This window comes from Cnephaeus nilssonii, assembly GCF_951640355.1.
Source record: "Cnephaeus nilssonii genome assembly, chromosome: 3".
Lineage (NCBI taxonomy): Eukaryota > Metazoa > Chordata > Mammalia > Chiroptera > Vespertilionidae > Cnephaeus > Cnephaeus nilssonii.
Window position 1 is genome coordinate 3,270,924 of NC_137074.1, and position 16,153 is coordinate 3,287,076.

Genomic DNA, 16,153 nt, shown 5'->3' on the forward strand with positions numbered 1-16,153 from the left:
CGTCCCCGCGGCTTCCCTCCCAGTCGCGCTGCGGCGGAGGCCGGCCCACACTGTGCCTCTCGCTCAAGATGGCGGCGCAGCCTCCCAGCGGGATCCGCCTCAGCGCGGTGAGCAGCGCGAGGGGTGGAGCGGCCGCGTCCCAGGAGGGCGGGCAGGCAGGCGGGCGGGCGGGCGAGGGGGGGCCGCAGTGGGCGGTGGCGACTCGTCGGCCGGGCGGCTGGGGCCGCGCCAGGGTCGGGGGACGGGGCGGTCGCCTCGGCCCCGCCGGCGGAGCGCTCGGCGGCGGGCAGGGCCAGGGCCAGGGCCAGGCCGGCGCGTCCCGGGCTGCGTCCCGCGTTCTCCGGGTTCGGTTTCTGTTTTGCGCCCGAGGCTCTGGGGCGGGCCCGGCCGCGGCCCCTCCTCCCGGCTCGGTGCTGGCGGGCGGGCCGCCGTGTCCTCGGACCGCGGGGCCCCGGAGCCTGCCCGGCCTGCGGCCCGCGGGCACTGGGGGTGGGGCAAGGGGACGACGGGCTGCGGCCGGGACCGCCGGCGGCCTTGACCTCCTGGCGGCGGTGCCGGTGCCGCGCGCGCCCGCCGGAGCGCGTCTTCCCGACGCGGCGGGGTTCCTGCCGCTGCCCGAGCGCAGCCCGCGGGCCGAGACGCCGGGTCCTCCTCCTCCTCCTCCTCCTCCTCCCCCGGCCCCGCGGCGTTTTTGAAAACCCTGCAGCGTTTTCTGAACCCAGGAGTCTGAGATCGGAGGGAGCGGTCACCCAAGATGAATTGAAATTCCCCTTCTTAACCTGTGGGCGTGGCTCCCCCACCTGCTCATCCAGAAAGAAAGTTGGCGGTGTTTGTTATGCAAACACGGGCCGCCTCCTGAGAGGCGGTGGACTCCGGCCCCGGGATGGCGGCTCCAGCCCCTTCCATGCGGTGGTCGCGCGGTCACCCCCGTGGCCCTGGGAAGGGGGCATCGCCCTCCCCCGCTGGCCCTCGCTCGGCCAGTGTGTGGGCAGCACCTGGCATTGCCCGACTTGGTGGCTGAGTGGGAAGTGGCATCTTGGCATTTCCTTGACTGCTGGTGAAACGGAAAGTTTTTCGTGTTTCACTCTTTTTTTGTTGTTTTTGAAAAAGAACTATCCTTTGCTGGTTGTCCTGTTTCCTTTTTCTGTTCTTTCTTTTTTTTGGGGTGTGTGTGTGTGTGTGTGTGTGTGTGTTAATCTATTGATTCCAAAGCGTTCTTTGCATGTTCTGAATAAAGGTCCTTTGGTTACGTAACTGGTTTATGGTATGAGATAGCATTTACTCGTGTGCATACAGAGAGAAACTTGGTTCTTTCTTACTGTTGCCTTTAAACTTTATTTGCTAGTGGTTCGTCCCCACACCTGGGTGAACCTGGGCAGATTCTAATGCTTTCCAGTTAGCCTCAGGTACTGTAAAGTCTGATCTCATCTGGTTTAAAATCTGTGACTCAGACCCCGCCCTCTTAGTGGGGCCAAATTCAGGCCCAGAGACCTGTGATGGGGAAAAGCAGCGAGCTGGTTTTTCCCGTGTGTGCGCTTGCATTCTCTCCTCCCCTCCCCGCCCCGCCCTCCCAGGTAGCTGTGTCTGCCCTTCAAGGTTGAGGTAAGGAAGAGAGCAGAGATGCGGGTCAAAACCGTCTTCAGAGGCCCCTATTGTTACCCGGCTGGCTGGGTGAAGCAGTGGTCCACGTGCTAAATCTTTGTTTTGTGCGCAATATGGGCTGTTTGGAGCCTCATGGATGGAAATCTCCCATCTGCAGCTTCTGGACCGTCTCCACGGCCTTGTTGCTTTAGGACAGGAATTGGCAAACTCCAGCTCATGGGCCACATCCAGCCTGCCACCTGTTTTTGTATGGCCCAGGAGCTAAGAATGGTTCTTAAACGGTTACCAAAAAAAAAAAAAAAAAAAAAGAAAAGAATATTTCATAATACTGGTATATAAAAATTGTGTGAAACAGACATTTTAGTTTCCATTCATAAGTCTCATTGGATTATCGCCATCTTCATTCACTTATGTATAGCTCTCAAATGCTTGCATTAGGAGAGGGTCTAGGAATATGTTAAAAACCCTGAGGCACAAAGGGTGAACCATCATGTATGCAGATCTTTAAAAAATCACTTAGTAATTTAGGAGATCCCGGAATGGAATGTGGAGTGACAAGAACTTACTGAAATATTTGCCTTTTGCTTCCATATTACTAAGTAAAATGCTTATTCCATTTTGTTGTTGTTTGCCAGAAATCCTGCTGTGCATTTAGCTGACACTTACCCACACTTTTCATCTCCTCCCATCCTTCCAGTACTCCTAGGTCTCTGTTTTTGGTTGAATTACTGTATGATTTATCACTCTTATTATTATTCACAAATGAATCAGCCAGAAATATGGTCGTGTTTTCTTTGCTGTACAGCTTTTTGTTTTTCCTGAAGTTAATAATTGATTTGTATTTTGTTTGCTTGTTTGCTTAGTTTTCTCTCTATTGATTTATCGATCACTTTTTTATTCAGACTTTCAGAGAACTGGGAAATCTCTTCTAGGTGTGTTCAAGACACCCCAATATTTTGTCTATTTTATTGGTTCAGCTGTGATTTGAGGACTTCCCTTTACTATTCTTCTAGAAATTTTCTTCCCCTTTTTGTTGTGTCTCCATCCTACATATTCCTCTTTTGAGGTTTTCTCTCTTGGTAAGCGCAGTGTCTTAGTGACGGAGAGCAAGGGGCTGTGGAACCACCTGCCTGGGTCCAAATCCTGACTGACAAGTGGGTATGTGACCCTGGGCCAGTTACGTCAGTTAACCTCTTTGTGCTTGAGTTTCCAGTCTGAAGTATGGGAAAATCATCTTACCCACCTCGTAGTGTCATTTTAAAAATTATGTGAGCTACCAGGCCGATAAAGAAAAAAAATTTTTTGAGGTTAAAAAAAACGACTTTATTGTTGAGGATTTTACAGATATCTTCCTTTATTCCTTTCATTGCTTCCCTCCACCTAGTTCCTGCCCCGCCCTAGGCTTTTACCACCCTATTGACCGTGTCCATAGGTAATCCATATCCTCCTATGTAATAAAAGCTTAATATGCAAATTGTCCCCTCGGGCAGTCATTCTACTGGGAGTTTGACCACTCGCCATGACGTGCTCTGACCACCAGGGGGCGGTGCGGAACATAGTGGGCGTCAGCGACACGGCACTGGTAGCGGGCGGCAGGGCCCTGACGAGAGTGGGATGGCGGTGGGATGGTGGAGCAGGTGAGTGGGAGGCGCCAGGCCAAGGTAGGTGCAAGTGGGGGCCCAATCACCCTGCAGATGGCTACCAGCAGCGGTGGCGGGGGGGCCTGGCCCCAACCAATTGCCCCGCAGACGGTGACCAGATGCAGCAGCGGAGTTGGGGCTGCCTCCTGGCTCCCAGGCACTGAGGGAGCCAGGCCGGGGGGCGGGGGGCGGGTGCTAGCTGGGGCCCGATCCCCACAGGCCACCCCCAGGGACCCCACCCGTGCACACATTCATGCACTGGGCCTCTAGTATGCATATAAGTTCTTTGGTTAATCTCTCCCCTCCTGCCTTCCTTCTGAGATTCATCAATGTGTTCCATGTTTCTGTGCCTCTGATTCTATTTTATTCATCAGTTTATTTTTTCATTTAGTTTTAGATTCAATTGTTGATACATATTCATATTTCTTCTTTCTTCTTTCTTGAACTTTCTTCTTTCTCCTCCACCTCTTCTAATACCCTTCAACATTTCATGTAATTCTGGTTTGGTGGTGATGAATTCCTTTAGCTTTTTCTTGTCTGTGAAGCTCTTTATCTGACCTTCAATTCTAATTGAGAGCTTTGCTGGGTAGAGTAATCTTTGTTGTAGGTTCTTGCTATTCATCACTTTGAATATTTCTTGCCACTCCCTTCTGACCTGCATAGTTTCTGTTGAGAAATCAGCTGACTTGTTTGGGTGATCCCTTGTAGGTAACTAACTGTTTTTCTCTTACTGCTTTTAAGATTCTCTCTTTGTTTTTAGCCCTTGGCATATTAATTATGATGTGTCTTGGTGTGGGCCTCTTTGGGTTCCTCTTGTTTGGGACTCTCTGTGCTTCCTGGACTTTTAAGTCTTATTTCTTTCACCAGGTAGGGGAAGTTTTCTGTCATTATTTCTTCAAATAGGTTTTCAATATCTTTCTTCTCGTTCTGGCATTCTCATAATATGAATGTTGTTACACTTGAAGTTGTCCCAGAGGCTCCTTATACTATCTTCAAATTTTTGGATTCTTTTTTCTTTATGCTCTTCTGATTGGGCATTTTTTGCTTTCTTACATTCGTTGGTTTGATTCTCGAAATCTTTTACTGTTGGATCTCTGTAAATTATTCTTTATTTCAGTTAGTGTATGCTTAACCTTTTGCACTCGATGTTGAGTGTGACTCGACACGGTTAGCATTGGTAGCAGCTCTTTTTATACTCTTTGAATGTATCAATAATTTGAAATATAAAAAAATCCAAATAAATAAGTTTGTATGAAAAGAAACTCCAGTTTGTTATTCTACTGCTGCGCTTTGTAAAATCTGGGGTATTTAAAAAATTAAATCCCGAGTAGAATAAAGGAATTGAGAAAAAAGCAAGCGAGTGCAAAGGGTTAATTTCTGACTAGTCCTTTTTCATGTCTTTGACATTATCCCTAAGATCCTTGAAAGTCTTCCTCAGTTCCTTGAAGCTCTCATTAAGTCCTTTGAAGCTCTCATTAAGATCCTTGAGTAACCTAGCCATTGTTTTAACCCTTTGCACTCGCTTGCTTTTTTCTCGATTCCTTTATTCTAATGCTAACCGTGTCGAGTCACACTCGACATACGAGTGCAAAAGGTTAACTCTACCCAGTAGTTTGCTTGTTTCCATTTCTTTCATTTGTGACATGTTTCTTTGCACATTTTGGCTGCTTCCTGTGTTTGTTTCTATGTATTAAGAAGAGCTGCTGTGCCTCCTTGAGCTGGTAGAGTGGCCTTGTGTAGTAGGTGTCCTGTAGGGCCCAGTGGCTCAGCCTCCCAGTCACTTGAGCTGGGCACTCAAGGTGCGCCCCTGTGTGGGCTGTGTGCACAGTCTTGTAGTTGAGCCTTGATTGCTGTTGGTATCACTTGGAGGAATTGCCCTCCAGGCCAATTGGCTGTGAGGACCAGCTGGGAGTACAGTGGAAGAGCAGCTCTGCAGGAGACACCCCTGTGGAGCAGCAGGCCTTGCATCAATGGGGCTCTGGTGCTCACTGAGTCTTCCCCTTGAGTGTGGTGGAAGTGTAGAGTTGTAATCTGCTATGGTCTGAAACTGTCCATTGGGTGCACTGGGTCTGGGACCTCCCGGGAGGTGCAAAGTCAGCCACTGCCTGGGGCCACCCAACAGGAGCTACAGAGAGGTCTGCAGAGGCTGCTACTTGTATTGGGCTTGTAAGTGCCCAGGCGAGGCAGGCTGGTGCTAGTGCTGGGTCTTGGGTCTATTATTATTATTATTATTATTTAATATATTTTATTGTTTTTTTACAGAGAGGAAGGGAGAGAGAGATAGCTAGAAACATCGATGAGAGAGAAACATCGACCAGCTGCCTCCTGCACACCCCCTACTGGGGATGTGCCCGCAACCAAGGTATGTGCCCTTGACCGGAATCGAACCTGGGACCTTTCAGTCCGCAGGCCGACGCTCTATCCACTGAGCCAAACCGGTCTCAGCTTGGGTCTATTATTGATCGGTTGGGGCATGATGCTTGTTTGAGAGATTTTAGCAAAGTCTGAAGCCTGAGCCAGGACGGGCCTTTCAAAGGGAAAAACTGCTGTAGTCACCTTGGGTGGGGCTGCATATTGGATGGGGCCGGGTCTCAGGGAATCACTAGAGCAGAGTGAATAGTGTGATCCAGGCTAATGGGGACTCGGGTATGGCTGCCAGTCAGCTCTGCAAAGGGGGAGGTCTCAGCATAGGAACACTCACTCCTGTCTGTAAGAAAGCTGCCCCTGAGTTCTTACCCTGATGCTAGACAATCCAGTTCCTCCCTGAATGTCCCTGATTCCTTTCAAGCCACTGCCCCAGTGCTGGAGCCCAGAGGTAGCGAGTTTGTGTAAGTTCGTGCATCAGCCCTTTAAGAGGAACACCTGGGTCTCCAGCAGCCCCTGTCACTCAGTCACAATCTGCGCTAGTTTTTACAGTCTGAAGTTATGGAGACTTTTTTCCCCAGCTCTGGAACCCTGGACTGGGGGGCTGGTGTGGGGCTGGGTCCTCATGTGCCTCATGGGCAGGGGAGAGGGGTACTCTGCAGCAGAAATATCCCTCCTGATTAAAAAAATGGCGCATATGGTGTCAGGCCAGCCATTTCCATGCCTTCGCCCTTCCTACCTGTCTCGATGTACTTTCTTCTTCTATAGTTGTAAGATTCCTATTTAGCCAACTTTCAGGTGGTTCTGAATGCTGGTGGTTCTGTATTTCAGTTGTACTTTTGATGTGGTTGTGGGAGACAGTGTGATGTGGTTGTGGGAGACAGTGTGTACCATCATTTACCTAAGCTGCTATCAAGAAAATATTTTAATGCCTGGTGATGATTAGCCTCTGCTTATATTTCTAAGGGAGACACTGAAAAATGTTCGTACCTGAGTAGAGCTAGCCCTTTGGTGGGCTTCAGTGTTGTGTGATCAGGTAGGAAGGAGCCAAATTTTTTGTTGGGGGCACTCTATGTCAGTATCTATCTATAGACACTAAAGAATGGGAACGTTAGACTATAAAATAAGTATGTTTAGAATAGAAAAAAATTTTACAGTACTTTTTAAAAAGTGAGAACAATAACAAAAACATGTTATCCAGAAAGCAGTGTAAAAGAAGCAAGTAGAACTTTTAGAAGTCGTTCTGTTTCCTAGAGAGGACCTTACAGTTAGTCTCCTGCTCCTGCCGGCCAGCCTTCCTGGCAGCTAAGCAGGGGGAAGGAGATAGAAGCACCACACTGTTCATCTTGCCAGCTTGGTTTTTACTGTGGTAAAAGACACAACAAGATTTGCTGTCTTAACCATTTTCAAGTGGACAGTTCAGTAGTGTTAAGTACATTCACATTATTGTGCAGCCAGTCTCCAAAATTCTCTTCATCTTGCAAAAATCGACCTCTTCTACCCGCTACAAAATGACTCACTGTTCCCCTTTCCCTCAGCCCCTGACACCACCATTCTGCTTGCTGTGAGTTTGACTACTTTAGGAACCTCATATAAATGGACTCATAAGTATTTGACTTTTTGTGATTGTCTTATTTAACTTAGCTATTCTGAATAGTGCTGCTATGAACATGGGTGTACAAATATCTTTTTAAGACTGCTTTCAGTACTTTTCAGTATTTTCTCAAAAATGGAATTCCTGGCTTATATGGTAATCCTATGTTCAATTTTTTGAGGACCCTCCATAGTGGCTGCACCATTTTATGTTCCCTCAAAGCGTGCACAGGAGTGCATTTCTCCACATCCTCCCCAGCACTTCTTATTATTTTCTGGTTTTGTTGTGTTTGTTAAGAGTACTTAGTTTTTTACTTTTGTGTTTTTAGTTTGCATTTCCCTAATGATTAGTGTGCCGTGAGCATCTTTTCACATGTGCTTAGTGGTCATTTGTACCCCATCTTTGGAGAAATAGCCATCCAAGGCCTTTCTTTGTTTTTTAAATTAGTTTGTTTTGTTGTTGAGAAGTAGTTCTTTATATTTTCTGGATTTTAATCACTTATTAGATACTTGAGCAAGTCAGCAAAAAGGCCAGATGCTTTATCCATTCTTTAGGTTGCTTTTTCACTATTGATTTTGTCCTTTGATATACATGAAGCAGAATTTTTGGACTGGAACCTGGATTCTTTATCCGCCAGAGTCTAAGAATGAATCCACGGACAGAGAGTAGTATGACAAAGGTGGAGATTGATTGAAGAACAAGTACGGACTCCCACGTGGGGAGAGGGAAAGAGTCCCACAGAATGGACTCCCCCGTGGGGAGGGGGAAAGGGTCCCACCAACTTCCTGTTTCCATGGTTTATGAAGGCTGTAGTTCCTGTGTCCTGATATCCCCTCTGATTGGCCACTATCCCCCTTTTTGACTTGGTCACTATAGCAACTCCTGAACTCAAAGGTCAACCACATGGGACATGTGATGCCCTCCTCCCTCATTCTTCTTTCCTTTCTGGCTTTCTTCCTTCTTTATTTTGTAAATATAGACCTCTTTGGCTACTTCCAGCTCCTTGTCTTATGTAAATGCAACTGTGGCTGCTCCCTGCACCTGGCTTCCTTGTGTTATGGGGATGTACCTGTTGCTGCTTCCTTTACTTATGGAATGTAACTGCTCCTGGCTTCCTTGTGTTATGGGGATGTACCTGTTGCTGCTTCCTTGTCTTATGGAATGTAACTGCCCCTGGCTTCCTGGTGTTATGGAGATGTACTTCTCCCAATCTGTAGTCCTATGATTTTTCCATGGACTCCAATTCTAAAAATTCCCTAAGCCTGCCTATATTCCCCTAAAATTCCTGTTTCATACAGAAGTACAATCTAACTTATTTTTTCCACTTGTCTCCTGTGCTTTGGTGTTATATCCGAGAAATCATTGCCAAATTCATTGTCATGAAAATTTTTCCCTGTTCCTTCTAAGTTTTATAGTTTAAGCTCTGATGTTTAGGTCTTTTGAGTTAACTTTTGTATATGGTGTAAGGAAGGGTACAAATAACTTCATTCTTTTGCATGTGGATATTCAGCTTCCCAGCTATATTTGTTGAAAAGGTCCCCCCCTCCCCACCCCCAGTGAAATGGTCATTACATTTTTAGGAAAATCATTTGACCATATATATGAGAAGGTTTATTTTGGGGCTGTTTGCTGACCTGCTCTTAACATCGTTTTGAGTTGTGCCTGAGCCTGCCATCACTGACTTCTCCAGAGGACACACTCCAGTCTTTGACAGGGTTGCTGAGGGTAGTTGCAGGGTTGGGTTGCTCAGGGTGAAAGAAGGATCTCAGGGAATCTTAACTGATTCTTGTAAAGACTTTCAACCTATCTTGTTGTCATATGGCCTCTACTACCTTTGGTCTGAAGGCACCAACGTCTAATTCCTAAGCTTCTTAGGGTTCTTTCAAGGTTCTGGCCTCCTTCTTTTTGGGTTTCTTATCTCCTGCTTCAGATTTTTCTCTTTCCAGGTTATTAAGTCAGTTAAGATTTCCAATTTCCAAACTACTGACTTTTGTCTACTATTAATTCATTTTGTTCTTCTGGGTTTATGTCTTTTTTCTCCATCAGAGAGCAGATTCAGGACAGAGAAGAGGTAAACACTCTCTGTGTATTCAGGTTTCCATGTTTAAAAGTTTTCTATTTAAGTTATTTAGCCCAGCTGATGTTGCTCAGTGGTTGAGTATTGCCCCATGTACCACATTCGATTTCTAGTCAGGGCGAATGCCCGGGTTGCTGGCTTGATCCTCCAGTAGGAGGCTCACAGGAGGCAGTGATGTTCCTTTCTCATCGATGTTGCTATCTCTCTATTCCTCTCCCTAAAAATCAATACAAATATAAAAAATTTATTTAAAGTTTGTGACTTGGCCCTGACCGGTTTGGCTCAGTGGATAGAGCGTCGGCCTGCGGACTCAAGGGTCCCAGGTTCGATTCCAGTCAAGGGCATGTACCTTGGTTGCGGGAACATCTCCAGTGGGGGGTGTGCAGGCGGCAGCTGATTGATGTTTCTCTCTCATTGATATTTCTAACTCTCCTTCTCCCCTCCTCTCTGTAAAAAAATCAATAAAATATATTAAAAAAAAAGTTTGTGACTTGATTTTTTTTTTTAAACATCTGTGTGGTCTTCATCACATCTCATTTATGTGTGCGTGTGTGCACGCCTTTTTTGGAAATTACTTTTTAAATGTCTAGTGATTTAAAGGACTATCTATTTTGTAGGGTGATGTCTTTTACCTAGTATTTAGAGGGGTGAGTGTCACATTTTCTCCTGGTGGATTGAAGTGTTAGATGTGCCAAATATCCCCCAAATAACGGCCTGGGGGATCCTGTGCTGTCTGGTTGGGGCAATGTCTGCAGAGTAATTCTGCAGGTTATATAAGCTGGGCTGCTCCACAACCCAGGCACGCAGGCGAAGGCCTGCCTCTTCTGCAGATCTTCATGTTATGCTTTTTTTTCTTCAATACCTGGAGTCCAGACCAAACAGACAAACTTTGCATTAGGCAGACTCCCTCCTTCCTGTCTCTTTTTATTGAGGGGGTGCGAGGCTCAGTGTGTGCTTCTTTTCTGCCAGATCAATCACAGGGTCGCCATGGAAACTGAAAGCCTGTGTTCCCTGTAAGCACCCCAATCTAACCTCCAGTGCATCCCCATTTTCAAATCTTAGTTTTGTTTTTAATCTTATCTTCTTTACTTGAGGTCCTTGAGGATTTTCCTTATTTTTATGAATTAGCTATGCCTTTCAAGGGATACATTTTTTTAAAAAAATTAATTCCAGAGAGGAAGGGAGAGGGAGAGAGAGAGAAACATCCATGATGAGAGAGAATCATGGATTGGTTTCCTCCTGCACATTTCCTACTGGGGATCGAGCCCACTACTTGGGCATGTGCCCTGACCAGAAATCGAACCTGGGACCCTTCAGTCCAAGGGCCAGCACTCTATCCACTGAGCCAAACCAATCAGGGCTAAAGGAATACATTTTTTAAACACTTATAATGCTTATGTTCCAGATATCCTAAGCATTTACAAATACTAAGTTATTTAATTCTTCTTAACAATCTTGTAAGTGGATACTGTTAACCTCATTTTTACAACTTGAAGCACAGAGGTTAATTTACTGCCCAGGATCATACACTTAATACATTCCACATCATGGTCTGCTTGTGTGAGTGAGTGAGTGTGTGTGTGTGTGTGTGTGTGTTACATTGCTGCTTTGGCTGTACAAGTGGTTTTCTTTCCAGTTAGTATAAACAATAGTTGAAAATTGCTATGATTCAATACCCAAAAAGCCACTGGTTAGCATTCACTGTTTCTCACTGATGCCTTCTTTGCTTTGCTCTCCTGGGACTCTCACTCAATAACAATTTGTATTGTGTCAGTTTGGAGCCTGTGCATACGATGAAGTCATTAAATGAAATTTGACATTCCTACCACCACACTGCCTTACATCTACAATCAAAGTATTGCAACATGGGCCCAAATATCACCTTGCTAACTCCCGATTTCACACCTGACAGAAAGGCATGAAATAGAGGCCAACCCTAAGGGTTCATGGTGGTTGATTAATCATACTCTTCTTTGGAAGCTAAAGGTTTTATGCCCTAATGCCATGTCCCATAGTAAGATTTAGAAAGGTGGAGCAATATGCCATTTAAAAATATAAATTGTAGAATGACAATTGAGCAAGGAGCGGGGACTCTGAGTGCTGGCGCATTCTCAGGTAGGTTAGTGGGAGAAGAGGCTTCTTGTGCAAGATGGAAGTCTGGACATTGGTTTTCATGAAGGGCTGGCTCTCTGTGATGTGTGCTTTGGAAAGTCCGATTGCTTTTGCATGGATGCATGCTGCAGCAAATCCAAAGGACACAGCCTCCAGCCGGGCCACCATTTCTCACAGTGTACTTCAACCTACTGCTGACCGAGTTCTTGGGGATTATCCACACCTAGTGTGGACAGAGAAAGGCAGACCTCTGACACCTTGTGGCCGATTTAATTTGTAATCCAATCACATTCTAGGGCTCTTCATAGGAAACACTTGAAGTGCCTCTCTTTCCCCTTAAATGTGATAGAATCTGTTCACATGAATGCATGAAGTCCTCGTTGCATGAAAAGTCTCTGCATGTTGAAGTGTTTAAGCCTCAGCCTTTTAAAGCCATTTGTGCATGTTTATACATTTGATACTTACATTACTCAACAATGTAGAGACCCCCATTCGGGAGGTTGATTGGCATATTGTCTCATACTTTATTAATGTGAGTTAAATCAAACATAAAATCCTTGGAAGTGAAGAAGGTTTGTTGTATTTGAACATTGTTTAAAGGGTTTATAGATGTACACTACTGCCGTAAGGACAACTATGATGACTTTTCAAGAGACCACCAGAAAAGCCTGTTGATAAAAAAGCAAAGCCAAGTTTATTAAGCCTAAGGGCCCTAAGTAGAAAACACCCCCTTGACACAGCCTTAGTTGTGTCACAGAGATTAGGAAACCTTGGCTGGGTAATTTTGAGGAAAGTCTTGCAAGGTTGGTAACTTTGGGGTTGGGCAATTTTTGATGTTATGGCTTTGGATTGGTGGATATTAGGAGGCAAGGGTTTTGAAGAAAGTTTTGATGAGTAAACTTGATGATTAACAGTCCTATCTTCCAGGAATCTTATCTTCTCGGTACTATTTCCCAGGTATATCCTGAAAGAAGCAGCAAAGTTACTTTTACTGGGTCTCAATGTTTAATGAAAGGACAGAACATTACATTGATTTTGTTAAACAAACAACAAATCCTCATGGCTGAAAGCTGTTCTGAAAGAAAGGGTTTATTGAGCCAAATGGCAGCCAGAAAAGGACCAGGTCCTGGGGCAGGAAGTCTCAACCACCGGCAGCAGGCCAGGTGGAGGAGGCAGACATGTGCCCAGTCCTGGAGGTGATGGGCACTATGCTTTGGGAGAGACAGATGCAGGTTGCTTTGAAAGAGTGTACACTGGCTACAGACAGAGGGTGGGGTGGGAAGGTGAAGCGCGCCGTCCTGGGTGTGCACAGCCGGTCAGGAAGAGATGCCGAGCACTGAGATGGGCTGTGGGGAACCGGCCTGAAAGTTGTGCGTCAGTAGGTGCTGCAGGAGTTGGTGCGCAGCTCCAGCGCAGTCGGGAATGTGAATGTGAGCCGTCCTTGTGAGTTGGTCACAGGTCTTGGCTGGTTACTTTCACTCTCTTGCTCACTGTATTTTATTTAGCACCTCAGAATTTTTCTCTCAGTTTCTGTTCCTAAAAGTGAGACCTGAATTAATTTACATGAATCATGGGTTTTTTCCAGCTTTGCCCGAAGTTTTTACATACCAACTCTACTAGTCACACTTGGCCATTCAGTGCAGTTGCTGAATTAATAGGTATGTAAAATTGACATTTCATATGTAACCTATTGCTTGCAATTGAAGTTCTAAAAAAACTTTTAATTGAAAAATGTTATATAAATGTGCTTTATTAAAAAAACGTATCTTGAATGATAACATTATGGGTGACAGTTATTCAAATGGATGTCAGATTAGTCAAATTAATCACTGTTCAACTTTACTATACTACTGTCAAAGTATTTTAATTCACTGAGTTCATAAAGTATTTATGTTGAAAATATTTTTATTCTGTTTATAAAAGAACTAAATCTATAAGAAATTAGTAATATGTTTTTAATAGTTGGGAAGGATATTTTTCCCAATGATTTTTAGAGACAGTGGAAGGGATGGGGAGAGACAGAGAGAAACTTCATTGTGAGAGAGGAGGATCAAGCCTGCAACAGAGATATGTGCCCTTGTCTGGAATTTAACCTGAAGTCTTAGGCCGATGCTCTAACTATTGAGCAAAACTAGCTAGGTCTGGTATGGTCTTTTAGCACAAGGAACACCATTTGGGGCCTGTGGTTTTCTCTTTATTGAAAAGAGACACAATTTGAAGAACTCTGTAGAAGGTAAACCTTCATCTGTGTTGCAGCTTAGCAGAAAATGTGTCTCTTCTCCATCAGCTGAGTGCTAGCTGACACCAGCTCTTAGCTTCCCTGTGATAGTAGCCAGGCTGGTCTGTGGGCGGAAGACCTGCTTATCTTGCTTATCTCTGTGGACAGCGATGCCTGCTTTTGCACTTGCCCAGGGTTGTGAGACCGGGACTTGCTCTCTGTATGGAGGGCTTCGGAAAGAGTTAATTCTGTCATAGTCAATGAGCGATATATAGCACGGTACAATGCTGTAGTTTTATGTTTTTAAATCTTAGAAGTTGTTAACATTTCAACTTTTTAAATGTCCTTAAAGTATGGTATTCTGTTGCTTGTTAAAAGATTGTCCTGAACTAGTTGCGTTTTTTAAAAAATGCAAACACAAAATTTCCCAAATTTTGTTTCTCAGATAATGCATATGATCCTGATGTGAATGCTAAACAGATATGGATTGACAAAACAGTGATAGATAAGCACATATGCTTGACATTCACTGATAATGGGAATGGTATGACTTCAGATAAATTACATAAAATGCTAAGGTATGTGAAAGTGTCACATTTCTTAAAATCATTGCTTTTACCTAGTTCAAGGGTTTCATGTGTTAGATTCTTGCCCATAGTTTTTGTTTATTAAAAACTCGCAGTGTGCTCTATTCTCTGTTTTCCTTCATTTCTACTGTTAGGTTAGTAGGCAATCCCTACCATTCTTCTCATCATTCCCCCCTGTCCGAGCTAATCTAGAATTCCACCTTTTATAGAGCTATAGCACATCGGTATCAGTTAGTTTATACTTTAGTGTAAATTAGTTTTAACCAGTATTTCCAGTGAAACTTACCACTTTGTGCGGGGACGGTAATTTCAAAGGGATTCTTCAGAGGATGAGGAAGCAGCATCAAAGAGTCATAAGGCCTTGGGCTCTGGGGTCACAGTTTGAAGCCAAATGTGCCTGAAGTGGAAACAAAAATGCTTAGCCACAGGTACAGGGCAGAGGGAGAATTTGGTGGTGGAGGTCTTTTACTGGTCCTCAAATACTCCTTATGCTGCCCAAAAGTCAAGGCCACCCCATCGGTAAACATACTACCGAAGGCTTGCTGAGAACAAGAGAGTCATCCACACTGACAGGAGAGATTTCAGGGGGTGCAATTTCAAGGGCCCAGGGACCCAAATGATAACTCGGCCATTTAGCCAGGATGTGCCAGGCCACACGCTCCTGTTTTGGTGTGTGTGATCCTTAAACACCCCTGTGATGTAGACTTTGTTTCCTTCATTTCAGAGGTGGGAAAACATACCAAGGCAGCTTAGCATGTACTTGCCCAAGATTGTAATCTAGAAAGGATGACACCAGCATACAAAAACTGGGCTCTTCACCTGTTATAGTTTTTGAATTAAAAACATGAGGGTTATGCATATTTATTTTTAAAATCTGTCTTTTCTCTTCAGCTTTGGCTTCAGTGACAAAGTCACCGTGAATGGTCATGTCCCAGTTGGATTGTATGGGAATGGTTTCAAGTCAGGTTCTATGCGTTTGGGTAAAGATGCAATTGTTTTTACCAAAAATGGAGACACCATGAGCGTGGGCCTCTTGTCTCAGACCTACTTGGAAGCCATCCAGGCAGAACATGTTGTTGTCCCAATAGTGGCCTTCAACCAACACCATATCCTTTTGATTTTGAAATGGAAACAATGTAGAAACTCTGACGAAATAGTGTGAACCATTCTATCCTTTTGCCTTCCTCCAGATTCTTCCCTTCTAGCTCCTATCCCTGCCTCTGCCTTATATCTGTGGCTAAGTGTTGTCCCTCTGTTCTCTGTGGGAATTTTGCCATGGAAGTCCTTAACTGTTAGGCGGTTGCATTTCATGTTGAGCTTCTGTAGCCTTCCTCTTTATTTCAGTCTCACTATGCTCTAATGAGAATTGTGGTCTGGCTTGAAAATTTCACTAATTACCATGACAAATAAGATACCTTTAGGAAAATATCCTCTGTATAACCACATTTCAAATATTAGAACCATTACATTAGGTGTAATAACCTTGCTCGTACTTCATCCTGGGTATTCATTTGAAATAAGACTGCCATTTTAAGTTTGAGTTGGTTTTCATATTGCACTTGTGGAAAATATGTTATTGGTCTAAGTCTTTAACTTAGGATATACGCCAGATGATTAATTTAGCGGAATCAGAGGCAAGCCTGGCTGCAATTATGAAGTATTCTCTGTTTCCGACGGAGCAGAGTTTACTAGCAGAACTGGATGCTATTATAGGGAAGAAGGGGACGAGGATCATCATTTGGAACCTTAGAAGGTAAGTGTAGACCACTGCGAGTTGTTAACATTGGGGCGGTCAAGTGCACGTGCAGGAGTGATTGTATTACCTTCATCCCTGGATTGTCAGACAGAGTAGAAATGCAGTGAAAGGGGCTTGTTTTTTGGTATAGTTCATGATTTCTTTTCCAAGGATGTTTTATTGAGGCCACTTTGGCTTCAATTTGGAATAGTTTCATATTAAAA

At 44.7% G+C, this 16,153-nt stretch overlaps 1 protein-coding gene across 1 annotated transcript in view; it reads left to right on the forward strand.

Moving 5' to 3' along the window:
• The first annotated feature begins 12 nt into the window (after window positions 1–12).
• MORC3 (MORC family CW-type zinc finger 3) overlaps window positions 13–16,153 on the forward strand; it is a 47,843-nt gene continuing 31,702 nt past the window's right edge. Inside the window, exons 1-5 of the mRNA XM_079764902.1 lie at window positions 13–107; window positions 12,975–13,047; window positions 14,053–14,185; window positions 15,086–15,299; window positions 15,799–15,947. Coding sequence (XP_079621028.1) covers window positions 69–107; window positions 12,975–13,047; window positions 14,053–14,185; window positions 15,086–15,299; window positions 15,799–15,947 — 608 coding nt within the window. The 5' untranslated portion in view covers window positions 13–68. The remainder of the gene's footprint in view (window positions 108–12,974; window positions 13,048–14,052; window positions 14,186–15,085; window positions 15,300–15,798; window positions 15,948–16,153) is intronic.